Source organism: Molothrus ater, chromosome 1, assembly GCF_012460135.2.
Source record: "Molothrus ater isolate BHLD 08-10-18 breed brown headed cowbird chromosome 1, BPBGC_Mater_1.1, whole genome shotgun sequence".
Classification (NCBI taxonomy): Eukaryota; Metazoa; Chordata; class Aves; order Passeriformes; family Icteridae; genus Molothrus; species Molothrus ater.
The window spans coordinates 23,938,255-23,953,916 of NC_050478.2; the positions used below are offsets into that span (position 1 = coordinate 23,938,255).

Genomic DNA, 15,662 nt, shown 5'->3' on the forward strand with positions numbered 1-15,662 from the left:
TCCCCACATTCACAGTAGAGAATTTCTTCCTAGCATCTAATATAAAAGCTCCTTCTTTCAGTTTGTACCCATTCTCCCCTGTCCTGTTCTGTCACTGCTGTTCCTGACAGAGTCCCTCTATGGCTTCCCTGTAGGTCCCCTTCAGACACTGTAAGGTGCTGCGAGGTCTCCACAGACCTTCTCCGGGCTGACCAGCCCCAAGGGCACCATCGGGCCTCCCCCGGCCCGCCTCCCCCCGTCACAGGGACCGACGGGACACCGCTCTCTGTGCCACGGCTCGGGCCGAGGCGAGAGCAGCCCGCGAGCGGGCCGAGCTCCGTTTGTCCCGGGGCCGGGGTCCGGCCGCCGCCAGCAGAGGGCAGGCCCGGCCCTGCTGCTCCCGGCCCCGCCGCAGCCACATCCGCCGCCGCCGGGAAGGGGCCGGCGCCGGGGCCGCTGTGGGCGCCGCGCTCCCGCCGCTCGCTGTCGGGCCCGCGGGCCCCGCGCCGGCCTCAGGATGCCGCTGGGGCTGAAGCCCACCTGCAGCGTGTGCCGCAGCACGTCCTCCTCCATGTGGAAGAAGGGCGGGCAGGGCGAGATCCTGTGCAACAACTGCACGGCCCGCTCGGCGCCGCCGCCCCCCGCCGCCTTCGCCACCACCTCGGCGGCCGCCGCCCAGCACAGCAACGGCGGCGGCAGTGGCGGCGGCGGAGGCGGCGGGAAGCAGGTGAGGAGGCCGAGGCCGAGGGCGATGCAGCCGCCGGGGCCGGGGCCGGGGCCGGGGCCGGGGTGTTCGGGCCGTCCCCCTCGTATTCATGGTGCTGTTCCCCGCAGAGCAAGCAGGAGATCCACCGGCGCTCGGCGCGGCTCAGGAACACCAAGTACAAGTCTGCGCCCGCCGCGGAGAAGAAGGTTTCCACCAAGGGCAAGGGCAGGAGGCACATCTTCAAACTGAAAAACGTAAGGCGGAGCGCCTGGGTCGGGAGCCTGTGCCGGGCTGGGGCGGACACGGAGCCCACGGGAGGAGTGGGAAGAGAAAGCGGTCATGGGAGTTCAGCACGCGCTTCTCCACATAAAATCGTGGAGATGAAAACGTTAGCTCTGGTGCTGTGAGCTTTCGTGTAATGATGTTTGCTAGTTTTCTTAGAAGATAATGTATCTGTATGTTGTCTAAAAAGAAAAACAATTTCTGGAACTTTACGGTTGATTTGTTTTAATGCTCTTGATTTTCTATTTCTGTATTCCTTTTTTAGCCCATCAAAGCTCCTGAGTCTGTGTCCACTATAATTACAGCAGAATCAATCTTTTATAAGGTATGGTTGATGCAAATCTGTTTTCAAAAATTATTCTCCTGTTTCTGTTTCCAGTGTCAAGAATTATCATGGACAGTGAAAGCTCTAGAGATACAGTCACAGGAACTGTTCTTCCTTGCCTAACAGTTGTGTAGGATTTTGGTTTGCCATAGTTATTGCCATTAAGTCTTGCAAGGTAGTTTACCTAAGTAGCTTAAATAGCTACCATTGTCCCAGCTTTTTCTCTTCCAATTTTGTAATTATTGCTGTCAGCATTTTTAAACTTAACTTGCACTGTGCAGAGGTCAAGTGACTGGAGGTGATTATTTGGATTTGTGTGATGTTTCCTACCTTAGGTGCAGAACATATTTCCCATACAGGGGGTGGGTTGCAGTGCCCCAGCATCTCAGCTGGCTCCCATTTGAGAGCTGGTGCAAGCAGTCCCAAACACCCTGGGAACAAGATCTGTTGGCATTGGCAAGCAAGAGGGAGCCTTCTCACGTTCATGCTTGAGAGCAGCTTTACCAGCATGCCAAAGTGTTGATGTTCTAAAGTTTTGAAATTTGCTTTTGTTTCCCAGCAGTACAAGCAAACAGAATGCTTTTTCCCCCTTTTCCTCCCCAACAAAGTCAGGATAGGCAGTGGGAGACTGCACAGCCAGTGGTGGCCTGAGATTCCATACTCTCCAGGGACCTGATGCTTCATGCCTGGCATTCCAGATGAATCTCTTGTTTGCTGTTGACCAGTTCAGAAAAGAGCTACTGTCTTGTGTGTCTGTTTTTATCAGAAATTCCTAAGAACTATGTCAAAGCTTCTGTCCTCCTTATGTAGAATGTTGCTACTTTGATACTTTGCAGTGTTGTTGTGAATAGGCTTGTTTGGGGTTGTGTTCTTTTTATCTGTTTTAAAAACACCTTTCTTTCTTATGCCACCATTCTTTTGCATGTGGCTGAATTGAAGCTGCCTCTCAAGACTGGCATAAATGAGGACAATTTTGGGTACTGATACTTAAGATGTGAAGTAAAACTGACAAAAATCAGGCTGTTTGATTTCAGTATCATTTGTATGTCTTCTAGGGTGTGTACTACCAAATTGGAGACGTTGTTTCAGTGGTTGATGAGCAGGATGGAAGAACGTACTACGCTCAGATCCGTGGGTTTATTCAGGACCAATACTGTGAAAAGAGTGCTGCACTAACCTGGCTCATTCCTACACAAGCCAGCCCCAAAGACTGTTTTGACCCCGCATCCTATATCATAGGTAATCTCTGAGCCTTCACTTTGTGCAACTACTTGGATGTGCCTATGCTAATGCACAGTTGTTTTCTTTAAATGAACATTTTAGCTTCTCAAGGTATTTTATGCACGTTCCACATTTTAGACTCCAATCTTGTAAACATCTCATTTACTATAATAACACTTTTTATTTATCTTGTATATATAATATGATTATTGCTATTGCAGTATGTGATTATCTTATACTGTGATTATCTGAGTGTTTGTGGGTAAAATTACAGTTGTGCAGCTTTAAGGATTAAATTATTGCTCTACAGATAGGTTTAAACCATAGTAACTTTGATTCTGATATACCAGTCCAAGTTGTTTCTTTTAAAGTGACCTGAATTACTTGATCTTTATCCTGACATAGCATGCAAGCACTGGCACAGAGACTGTTCTGCTGCTGATGATAAAATTGGTAATTCAGAAAAGTCCTTCTAACAGGCAGGATACAAATAGAATGTATTTTAAATATATTAACTACAGTATAGAATAGACTGTAGTTAATAAAATAGAATAGAATGTATTTTAAATACATTAACTACAGTATTCATTCAGATATCAGAATGCTTCAAGTGGGATGGAGGGGAAGATCAGGCCAGCAAAATTAAAGGTAGAGATTTCTTGCCTAATACAGGAGGCTACCTTCCTAGGAAAGCCATGGATTGCAAAGGCAAATTCTGTAAGGGAATGTTGGCTGTTGTGGCATATTTTTATTCAACATATTTAGTTTTATGCCCTTATGTTTTGTCTTTGAATTTATTTTTTTTTCTAGGACCAGAAGAAGATCTCCCAAGAAAAATGGAATATTTAGAATTTGTTTGTCATGCACCTTCAGAATATTTCAAGTCTCGATCATCTCCCTTCCCTACTGTTCCTACAAGGCCAGAGAAGGGCTATATATGGACTCATGTGGGACCTACTCCTGCCATCTCCATTAAAGAAACTGTAGCCAATAATTTATAATTTTTAAGGAATTCTTTGGACTAGTTATTTTGTGTGTATCCTCCAGTTTGTAAACCCCTTACAAGAAGTTTTAAAAATTATAAAATGTGCCGGTTTATTTTACAGATTATGATATTTATTTTTTTAGATATATCAGACCTTTGAAGTGGAAGTTTTCATTCCAGTTGATGCATCATTTCGGTGCTCTGCTCTTCAGACATTATTGCTCATCTTGGGACAAAACCACAAGTTTCATGTCATCTTTGACTTCTGAAAGTTGCCTTTAGTATTCATTCTTACTTTTTAAGTTATTTTCCAGAAGAGGAGTTTAAAAGATATAATCATCCTCCATTTTATATGACTGTTTAATTTAGTTAACTGTGACTGCTGGTTTTATTTCCTTCTTAAATAATTTAAGACTAGCTTCACCTAAATACTTAAATGGCCAGTGATGCAGTTAACAGTTTTCTGTTACATGGAGAGGAGCGATCTACCTGGATTTCTTCAGACTAAAACCTCATCCACAAAGAGGGACTCCAACAGTCACCTTTTATGGGGATTTTGTTAATCTGAATCTGAAATGTGGGCTATGTGTGTAGCTTTCTACTAAACTTACTTATATAAGGACATAAATCTCCTGGAAAATTGAATGTTTATTCAAAAATTAATGCTATTTGCCATCCTGGCATTCTCATTGCAGAAGTGTATCTGCATTTCCTGAGCAAGCCAACACTGACATATTATTTAAGTTTCAGACTGTTAATGTTTGTTTGCCTGTTAGCTTGGACTCATAAAATTGATTTTAAATTGTTTTTTGAGTCTTCACAATTAATGATGGTAAGAATAAAAAATGGTCAGGCAATTAAAATTTAAAAAATCAATAAGGGGAAAAAAAAATTTTATGTATTGACAGTTTCAGCATAACTGCGAATATGTATAAATACCAGAATGGGAGAAATGCCACATACTAAAATACCAATGAAGTTTTCTGCCCTAAACTTTTTACAAGCCAGTCAGCTCCAAACACAATGAGCATGCTTGTAATGGCCTGAATTCCAAGGGCTTAGTGGTTCCTGCTGCCTGTGAAGGATGAGAGCTGTAAGTGGCCTTAAATTTAAATGTACTGATATTTTCTGGGGTTCTTTAAATTTTGTATGGGCATATGTGACCAGCACTCAGAAGGCCCAAATCACCTTTAAGATACTGCATGAAAGCATGAAAATGTTGCACTAGGCTTATATTCTAACTTTATGAAAGGCTTTGATTTAAGATGTAACATATCTGAAAGTCTCAGGTATTGACAACTTTCAGTACAGTGGGACCTGTGAGGGCAGGAACCAGACAGATTTGTTTTGGCCTGCAGCTTCTGTTCTGCCCTCTTCAAATACAAGGAAGAACAATCTGCCTTAAGGGAGTAGATGCTAAAGTTAAGGGATACTGTCAGTAATTCAAAATGCTCAGAAATTAGCAGTAATGCAGAGTTAAATCTTAATCTTCAATCACTTACAAAGATGAGATGTGTGCCTGTGTTCAGTGTGTTGCAGTGATTAATCCCAAGGTGACCTCCCTTCTCTCCATTCTCCTTTCAATTCCTCTGGGTTTTTTTCTTCTTATTTCTTTGTTAGCAATTCCAAGAAAACAAAAATAACAAATCCTATATTTACAGTAACCAGAGTGACTTCTTTGACTCAAATGCTTTCCTTCCTTTCTCTGCAGTCCTCAAGGTTTTCACTTGGGATCACTGTAAAGTCCCTGTGCTGCCTCAGCATGACCCATGGACCTGTCCTCTTCTGTGGGCTGTCTTACCTTAGCTGAATAACCAGGGTTGGAAAAGGCCTTGATGGTCATTGAGCCCAATGAAGTTTAGCTGTGTTCCTTGTCAAATCCTCAGGAATAATGAGGGAAACAATGCTTTAGATTGTTTTGGTTTTTTCATTTGGTGTACCTTATAGGAAATCAAAAGTACTTTTTGCCATTTGCCTTATTTGTCAATAAATTGTAACATAAAAAGGACAACTCATTTTTCATCAGAATACACCTTTCTAAAATTCAGTGCTGCTGGCGATTCAAGTATTATACTTCTAACTGCAGTCTAAACAGACAACATTTTTTTTTCAGAGAGCTATAGAACAACTTCCTTTAGTAAACACTACATATTTTTATTTCATTTTAGTTTTTATTATACTAGGAAGTGTTAAAAACAATTCAGATGAACAAGAATTCTGAGTGTAATGTCTCAAGAGAGAGAGTGGTTTTGCTGGCAATGACTGTTACTAAAGTGTTATACTTCATTTATAGGAGTTTGAATTGTTGCACTGTCCTGTTTTTCTTGTGTTCAGAACATCACCCAGTAACACAGGGAAAATTATTAACTCTCCAGACAGCTTCTTATGGATGGACAAGCTGAAGAGTGGGACCTCCAAGGGCAACGTCTCTGAAAATTCTTCATCTCTTTCATATTAAGAAAATGGAGGACAAAATGAAGACCTGCAAAATGGACTCAAGAGCAGAAGGGATATCAGAGGATCCTGTGGGGACAGGCTTTGATGCCCTGCAGCTGAGGGAGCTGAGCTCACCCATTTCTGTCTTCTAGCTTGGCAATTCCCCATGCCAAACTGTAGGTAGGTTTCATATTTGTATCACTGGATTGTGAGTGGATACACTGCTGCTGAATTTATGGCCCCGGGTTGAGCTCCAGAGTTGTGACCAGCCAACAGTAATTTTCATCAAGGCATTTAAGTTCTAAAGATGGAACTTGCAGCCAAGAGCTAAAAGCCACAGAGCCAATATAAAATACTGAGTACTACATAGACATGTGGCCTGTGCCCTAAGGCACACATTGCAGGAAATCTGTGGGAGGAGTAGCCCTTAACTTTCATGTGAACTTCACTGTACCAAAGCAATACTTACTGGAGAAGGGTTTCCATTTGGGCAGTGGCTTTGTTGGGAGCAGAATACTTTCTGGGAAAATGTGATGCAAACACAATGGATAAATAAGAGTGTGGCTCCTTGAGCTCCTAAAATGAAGCTGGGGTTCCTCTCTTGCTGTGCTGTGTTACATGACAGTCATCTCAGTCATCCTGGCAGAGGCTGGATTGAGCCCCTACAGCTTGGTATCCAAGCCAAGCCAATAGCTTTGCTTTCATGTAATGCAGCCTTCAACTTAAACATTAATATTATAAAAGAAGCAAAGCATGCATTTATTGTGGTTGGTGGTTTATAATGCATTATGATTAATAAAGGCTCTAAATAGTCTTACAGAACTGAGAACAAAAATATCAATAGGTGTAGTATTGAAGTGTAAACTGCTCTTTACAGTTACTGAATTAGGAACACCAATTATAATTTTATTCTTTTTATATTTTATAAAATAAAATTATATTTTCACACAGATAGAATTGGTACATCTGTTAGATAGGAGACTACATCCCTCCAAAATTATGGAAGATGAGGATTATGTGCCCAAGCAGAAACACTTTTACAAAAGTTAACAGTTGTTAATAGTTCTTTTTGTGTGCTCCCTACTACACAATCTCGTGATCACTGACAACAGAATTTTTTATTTGGCAATTGTTTCTCTTTCACCCACACAGTCACGCTTACCTTCAGGAAGACTACATTACTTTTTTTTCACTCAGCCCTTCTAGTTGGTGATTTGTTATTCTTGAATTTAGCCTACAGCTTCAGTGAGATTATTTTTCTTTTCTGGTTTGGTAGCTTCAATCACAAGAACAACTCATGGACTACATCTCCAGGTGGTTCATGCATCTTTATGAAATGCTTCAATGTCTCTTTAATCAAACAGAAGTATTACTGGAATCTAGTTTTGATAGAATGTTGTTTTAACCAGAACATATCAAGATTATCCTGTGCAGGGCATTTAAACTCAGAACAGTTAACCCAGGCACCTGCTTACATATGGCAATTGGGCTCCTGCAACATCTTTTGAACTCCTTCATTTAGAGAGAACAGAGCAGGAGTATTCCTCTTTTCTCATGAAGCTGTCTAGGGGCAAAGTTGCTTTCAGTAGTTCCACCTGTCTTCCTACACTCCATCAGTGTCTGTGGGCACTTCTTTGCTGAAGACTATGACACAAAGTACCCTGTTGTAAACTGGCTCTGTCAACTGATCCAGGTTTGAAACACACACAACACCTTTCCTCTTAACAGAAATCTTCCCCTAGGGAACTTCAGTAGGAATGTTCAGTTTTGTATTCTGATGGTCAAACCCTTGATAATCCTTCTCAGTGTATGTAGAATCCTATACAATTGATGTTCCCTTTCTCTCCAATTAGGTTACTTTTGTATAAAATGACACTGTAAGGCTGCTTGTGGTAGTGAATCTGAATTAGGTAAGCAGAATTTGGGAACTTCTAAGCCTAGATTTCAGCAGGTCATTAAGAATTAAAGCAAAGAGTAACCTGTCCTTTTAATCTGTGTGCCCTTCTCATATATCTATTTCCCAAACTGTGGGAATCCACATAGAGAATTTTCCAGTTATCTCTCCTTAAGGAATTTCTTGGAGTGTTCTTAGGGCTCTTTTTCTAAACTATGTTGTAACAGACCACTGCTAGGCAAGGTAAAAGACTTGTCTCTTCTTTATGAGAAGCTGGTGGCAACTATGGAGGAAATGGAAGTAGCTTTGGCATTTATTGTTGGCCAAAACAAAACCAAAAGCAACCACTTCATGCCTGCAGAGTTTGCAGAGCCTGAGTATGGCTTAATTGCTCTGTTGATAAGTGGAAATGATATGTTGTAACTTAACATACCCATATGAGGCTATACAAAGGAACAAATACTGGGACAGTGCCAGGGACACACATTGCAATGTACTTCCTTGGTGGGCTCTCTAGTCAAGCTTAACCCAGCAGCTCCTGAATTAAGTTGAGGCCATCAGAAAAGAAGCATCCACCTCAGCTTTTAGTGACCAGCGATATTTTTGGCACAAAGGTCAAAGATAAAAAAAGTAAAAATGTCTCTTCTAGAAAATTATTGTAGAAGTCAGTGCAAGATCTGGGTAAAATCTGTTTTTAAAAATCTCTTGTCAATTTGGTTTTACCCACCCACACTCCTGCCATAAAGGAGTGGCATGTGTGATAGGCTGTTTGTTTCTGACATCCCCAGTTCTGCTCTATCCTTTTTGATGCAGTGGGATGTAAACAGCACATAACATTTGACAGCACACATGAAGGAACAGAAAGGGGTTTTTGTGAAGGAATGCTTTCTGAAGTCTCTGTTCCTTCTCTATTCATTTCTAACATTCAAATTCCTTTAACAACAGGCTGGTGTTTAATGGGGGATCATCACTGAGGAGTAACAAGCACTAGACCCTATCACATTATTTTTTCTTTTTAACAAGACATTTCATCTGCCAAGTACAGTCAAGTTTTGTGAAGGTCTTCTGTAGTGTTTTATTACCAACCTTTGTTTTTCACAGGCCTGAAAAGCTTACTCAAGAGGGGTGTTTTTCAGCTGCTGGTGCTGTTTCACTGTTCAGTCCCTGTCAAGGTCAGATGAATATGTTGAACACCACGGGTGTCTCTGTTACACACATGCAGTGCTGGGGCACAGGCTCTGGGCTGGCCAGTACAAGGCATGGACATAATGAACAAGAAAAGGGCCTCACCAGTGACTGAGAGACTGGGAATACCAGGAGAGGGTGAGAGCTGGGACTGTTCAGCATGCAATAAAGATGACTTGGTGGGGGAGGGAAACTTACTGTCTAAATATAGGATAAAAATATTTATCGAAAGCACAGAGATCCACAGCAAGACAATCCTACTATAGGAGCCTCTATAGCAGCATTCTGTTAATTCTGTAGTTCTAGTTTCCTCTCACCAAACCTAAATAGTGGAGCAGACAGGGAATTAATTCTGCAAATACTTTAATCAAAAACAAAGCAAAAGAAGTCCCCATGCAATGCTGTCAATTGAGTATACATTACAGACCTCAAAGGGTTTTTTAATAGTTAATGTATGAAAATGCTATCCAATTAATACAGGCATACAGAAATAATCTGAAAGAGAGCCCAGAAGTCAAAATTAAATGCCTCCTCAGCATTCAACCTGCATATACAGAAAGGTGTCTCAAATGCTTGAGAGATGTATATGCTTAGACAGAGCTCATGAATAGAGAAAAACATTTTGCCGGTTAAAAACATTCAGCAAATTTGAATATCACCTGATTCAGCATTTTCAGTACTCTGATTGAAATATACAGTCCATGATACATTGTGATATGCACAACTATAGCACAAGCTTTGAAGACTTTAAATGTAGCAGCATGATGTTGCTGTATTACTTCATGCTTGGGATAAACTTGAAATTAAATAATCATGTTTTGTTTCCACATTCTAAACATTTTTAATGTTTAGAAAACCTCACGGACTGCAAATTCTTAATCCATTCATGATTCCCACTAATTTCATTATTTGCAAAGATAACTGCCAAGGAACTCCAGGAAATAAAAGTTCACTTATGAGAGGCCCTGATATTTACCTTCCCTGGCAGTGCAATGTCTTTGAGTGTTAATGGGTACTGTGTGCAAGACCTTCTCAAGCAGTGAACTTTCAGTGTATTGCCTTTGATTCCAGCTACAAGAAGAAAATACCTGAAAAAAGATAATATTAATAAACAATGGCATCTCAAACACAGCACACCTTGCTTGAGAGCATATTTAGAGTAGGTGAACTCTGACATATCCTGAGCAGAAAACAGGGACTGAGGCATTATTTCTTTTTCACAGAATCAGCTGCTGTGGGATGGCAGTTTCCCAATTGCTTTTCTAGCCTAGTTCCTCCAGCTATTTATGATATTATATGTACCCAAAGAACCAGTTGGTAATATTATTAATGAGAACATTTTCAGCTCCAGAAAGCTGAAAAAACATGTGGAGATCTCTAAAGAGTTAATTTGGTCTGTGATCCGTCCTGACACCAAAGGGACAGCAGGGATTCCAGCTGCTTCCCTCTGCTAGGATCAAATGGGAAAGATCTGAATGCTCAGGCTCCCATGGTCAGACAAAGGCACAGACTGTGTCTAAACACAGGCACCACACTGATCAAGCAATTAGATAATTAGAACAACTTCAATATAGCTAAGGAAAAAAAAATGTTATGCACACATTTGTCTGTATCCAAAATACCCAGTTTTTTATTTGTCACCTTGAAACTGAGCTTTGTTAAGTGACCTTCCTTGTAACAACATGCTCTATCTGTTGTTAAACCTTGTTTTCTGTCTTTTAAAAGGACACAAGAAGTCTATCTTGCTTCATGGTTTGAAACATCACTACCATCCATCATCACCACATCTTAAGAAAAATGTTTTACTGTTTTGCCTGTGCTGCCACTCTTGGATCTTTCACAAACAGCTGTGAGGGCATTTATAATTTTCCATCAAGTGTGCAGATCATGAATATCAAGACAATAAAATCAGAAAACATTTTAGCCTGAAATACTAGCAAGCACTGTTTTGTGGACATTCACAAAAACAAACATTCCCACTGGGAAGAAAAGTAGTTGAAAGTACAGAGAAGAATGTGGAAAAAATTGGATGTGACATGCAATATTGTCCCTGGTTATGCAGTCCCAGTCAGAATAGAATCACTGATCATGCTAAGTGTCTTGAACAAATGAAGTTTCCTAAACTCTGGAAAAATTACATTTTAGATTTTTTTATTTGTTGACATTTTCTTTTTAGCTGTAACTAAGAAGAAACCTCTACAAAATCACATTACACATGTTTAATTATATGAGTAGGTTGTTAGAGGAGCATAGTCTCTCTTCTCAGGGTCAGAACAGTATCTTGTTTACAACACCTTGAATTCATTACAATCTACAGAGAAAGAAACTTGGTCTTAAAAAACAAGAACTGTTCTTCATAAAATTCAGTCCTTCATAAAGTACAGGGAGTTTCTCTGCATTTTGCTACAGTGCCCAAATTATAAAATCAGCTCTTGTTGCCATAGTTGGACCCACCTGGGTCACAAGACTGAAAATCTGCAGAGATGAAACTGTACAAGTACTTCAATGCTGAGAACATATGCTGCTTGCAAAATAATAAGGAAAGCATGAAAATCTGAGATCTGTCTTATTGATACCTGCTTTTTAGTTTCCATAATGTGGCTTTTAATTTTTCAACTGCTAACTGGAAATGGTGACTTTCTTCATCAGTCACATACAGAGAAAAAATATGAGCAAGAATAAAAAGATTGAATTTTCAAAGAGGTAACTAATGTTACACAACTTATGTGGCAAATATATCTTGCAGTGCTTGAGGGGAAACATTTGCAAACCAAATTTACTCGTAGCATGACAAACTGAGAGCTGACAAATGTCAGAGCAGAACAGTGCCTGCACAGAATGAGTGCAATCCTACACATCTTATGACACCCCCCTGCTGCCATTCTGCAGTCTGAGAAAATGGTGGGTTCAAAAAGCACTGCACAGGGCAGTCTCTTCTCTTGGCCTTGGGTTGCAATTTCAGGTTTTTCTGACTGTTCCCTGTAAATGTCTGTTAATGTATGTGAATGGCCCAAGCTCCATCTCACTGAAGAAGAGCCTGTGAAGAAGAGGCTGTATTCCACCCTACAGCCTTTTCTGGAATTCATTTCACCATAGCAGGGAGCTGGGATAAGATATCCACTTAAAACTAAGAAATGAAATTAATATTTCTCATAAGCATTTCTCTCTCCACCTGCCTGCCTGCCCCAGCTGCTCAGGGAAGAAAGAGCACCTTGGGGAGGCTCTGCAGTAGCTCCCAACCATGGCCCCTTAGAAGAGATCAACTCTTCCTTGTGCTCCATGGTACAGGGGCCCTGCATCCCTTACGGACAGAGAGGAACAACCCCATGTGTCTCCAGCCACCCCAGCACTCTGCCTGCTCCCCACTGCAAGAGTTCTGCTTCAGACCCGCTGTCCTCACCAAGACATGGCTCAGCCAGCAGGACCTGCAGTGCTGGGCAGCTGCTGGGGAAGGACAAAGAGATCCAATCACCTAAGCATGGGAAGAAGGGCTGGGGTCAGTCCTAGAGGACTAGGACTCTAGTGCCTAGAGGCAGATGCTGATGTGAGGGAAGCCAAGACCTTTTTCTCCCCAGGATCTGTAGAAAAAACAAGTTTCAACACGCTGACTTCAAGTGGGTTTTTCCTACAACTATGTTTTATACCTGTCCTTAATGAAGGACATTTTGATCTTTTAACAGTGAAGAAAATGTCTTTTAGACATTTAGAAAATGAACAGGTTTTTAACTACTGGAAAAATGGCCATTAGAAAATGGAGATAAGACTAGTTCTTGGCAAACACTAGAACAGTAAACCACCAAATAGCTCCTGTTGTAGCCTTTAAGTATCTAAACAAGGTCATGATCCTCGAGTTATAAAATAACTTCAGCAGTGCTTTGGCAATATACAAGCATTACAATAAAGTAATACATATTATTAAGAAATCATTTTATTTCCTGAAATTTGGCAATAATTATGGAAGTGGAGATTAGCACTGAATCTGTAATTAGTTCATCTGAAGGACCCAGTTACCTTCCCAACAGAAAATGGGCATAAAACCATGTGGATGGTTTTAATCCTGCCGGTGCTAATACTGGAATTATGAAAGTTGGCACTGATGGTATTTTGTGGGTGGTTTCAAACATTTTGGTTTTTATTCTTTGCTTTTTATTCTACAAAGCTGCTGATCTCTGGAAATAAGGGAAATTTGCCCAACACCTGCATGACCTTAGTAATTTTTGATGTACCAAAATCCATGTCCACACTGGGTCTCCACAAGCTCCATACTGTGCTGTAGCTGTGCCTACATAGGTAGTAATCATCCCTGCAGAATCCTAAGAGCTGGTTTTGTGTAAACAGTGAAGGACGAGCGCATCTTTTTGTACTCAGGAGTCCCAGACTGACTTTGTCCTTGGGATATCAGTCTTCACTAAATCATTTCAGCTAATTCAAGCTATTAAAGACTTTTGGAGACTTTAAAGACTGGTGGGGGACAGCACTGCTGAGAGATGCAAAATCTGCCCTGGTTACCTAATAGCAGCTGACATGACTGTTGTAGGACATTACACAAAGGCCACATACATGAAAGTCTTACAAAAGCCCTGCCTGCTGTTAGAGGATAGAGGATTGATTTCTCCCACTTTTCTGTTAATCTGATTTACACTTGTGACCTAAACACCAGCAAACTGATTTAGCATTTCTACTACTGCCTGAGCATCTGGAAGTATTTAATCCTGGACCTCTTTGTTGCATCACTGCAACAGCAGGCTAAACCTTAGTCAACAGATTTCCATTTCACTGTGGTGCCTAAGAGAGATTGTTACTGTTTGGGCTATTTTAGAAAGGGGAAAACTCAAGTAATTGAACCTTAAAGCCAAAATTCTCAAGGGGTGGCAGTAAATGGGTTATTCCCAAATGATGCCTGTGAGAGACAAGTGAATCCTTACCTGTCAACTGACATTGACAAATTGTAGTCCAGTCTCCCACCTTTGTTCCACAGGATTAACTCTGCAAATACCTGATGAACTCATGCAAGAAACTCTGTTCTGCTTCTGGTCTCGTCAAAGTTCCTCCACAGCTTATGAATTTATGATTGTTATCTTAACTTCTTGGAAAGTAGGCTTCACTCCCACCCTACTGCATGAGCTTAGGAGCTATGAAATAATAAACAAGGACTCAGATCCTCATGCACTGATACAAAATGCACGGATTTTACTGTTTTCACAATAATTAGGAGTTAATAAATAAATTAGGCAAGAAGTCAAATTATAAATTACATTAATAAGATTAAGAAGTCAATTATATATTTTAACAATTTTATATATATCACACACACACACCCAGTTAACTGGAATAAAATAGCCTGTGAAAAAAATCAAGTTTATGCAATGCTTTTGCTTTGAAATTGTGTTTTAAAATATTTATTTGCTTTTAGGCTGGAGAAATTGACTGTGTTTCCTTAATGCCACAAGAGAGGGATGGAGAAACTCCCTGTAAGACATTAAATCCACAGATTGGTCCACACAAAATTTAGACTTGTTTGGTGAACTAAAAGCTAAAGTACATTTCAAACCTAATATAAATGATAAAATTCATGTGTAACCAGGCTGTTAACTGTCATGCTTAAAATATTGTCAAGCAGAGTTCTAGCTGGTGACATCATCTATTGAACATAAGGCTAAGTAATTTAAGCCTCCACAGATGTTGCTTATCTTTTAAGTTAATTTCAAATGGATTAAGAAATCTTTTCCATTTTTCTCTTTGAAAATAGAACAAAGTTTGATTCCCTAAGAGATTAGACAATCAATGACCTTGTGAAACTTTTCCTGTACACCAGAAGTACTGCTTCCCAAAGAATAAATGTGATTTATGGCAGAATACCATTAAAAGGACCCAACACACTGGATGAGATTTAATGTGCCCCAATGCCCCCAATTCTTGGAAAAGCAAGTCTGTAAGATTTTCATCATTAAGAATTACCAGATTCCCTCAACATTCAGACATACAAGTTTCTCAGTAGAGTTAATTGCAGCAATTAAACCAGGATTTAACAGAACTGACCTGCTACCTCACTTTTTTTTCCCCCTTGAAACTCTTTTCAGTCAATACTCAGTCTAGAATGGGAGATGACTTTCAAAACAGGTACATTTTTCCAAAGCATTATTTGAAAAAAATACAAGCTAACCAGCTGAAAGAAGATAGCTCCAAACATAAAATTCATTTTAAGAAAAATTGAATAGTAGTGGAAACCAAGTTCCTATTAAAAAATTTAAAGAACCCCTTGCACAATGGAAAAAGGGTTACTGTTTACATCATTTATGTATAACACTGTTTTCTTCAGAAGTCCCTCAACTATAGGGAAAGACTGGTAGGCAGTGGAGGAAAGATCAGTGACAGCTGACAATGTTGGTGACAAGTGAAGTGAAAGAAAAAGCTATCCAGGTTATCAAACCTTTATAAGGGCTGTAATACATACCCAGAAAAACAGGCATCATTATCCCCTAAGAGAGGTAGTGACAGGAGAACTAGTGAGGAGGCACAAGATTTGTTCATCTCTAGATGCTGCTTCACAGAGCTGGTTTAGTTCTTGACTTGATGGAGGAGACTAGAAAACAGGTTCAAACATGACACCCATTGCTTGTCAGCCTGTGCAATCATCCTGAGCCACTGC

At 40.5% G+C, this 15,662-nt stretch overlaps 1 protein-coding gene across 1 annotated transcript; it reads left to right on the plus strand.

The window, feature by feature from the left end:
- The first annotated feature begins 339 nt into the window (after positions 1–339).
- On the plus strand, positions 340–5,800 carry GATAD1 (GATA zinc finger domain containing 1). Its single transcript, XM_036378614.2, has 5 exons — positions 340–706; positions 814–939; positions 1,233–1,292; positions 2,348–2,531; positions 3,324–5,800. Exons 1-5 carry the CDS (start codon positions 497–499, stop codon positions 3,512–3,514), a joined length of 771 nt encoding a protein of 256 aa, XP_036234507.1. The 5' UTR covers positions 340–496; the 3' UTR covers positions 3,515–5,800.
- Positions 5,801–15,662: the final 9,862 nt, after the last annotated feature.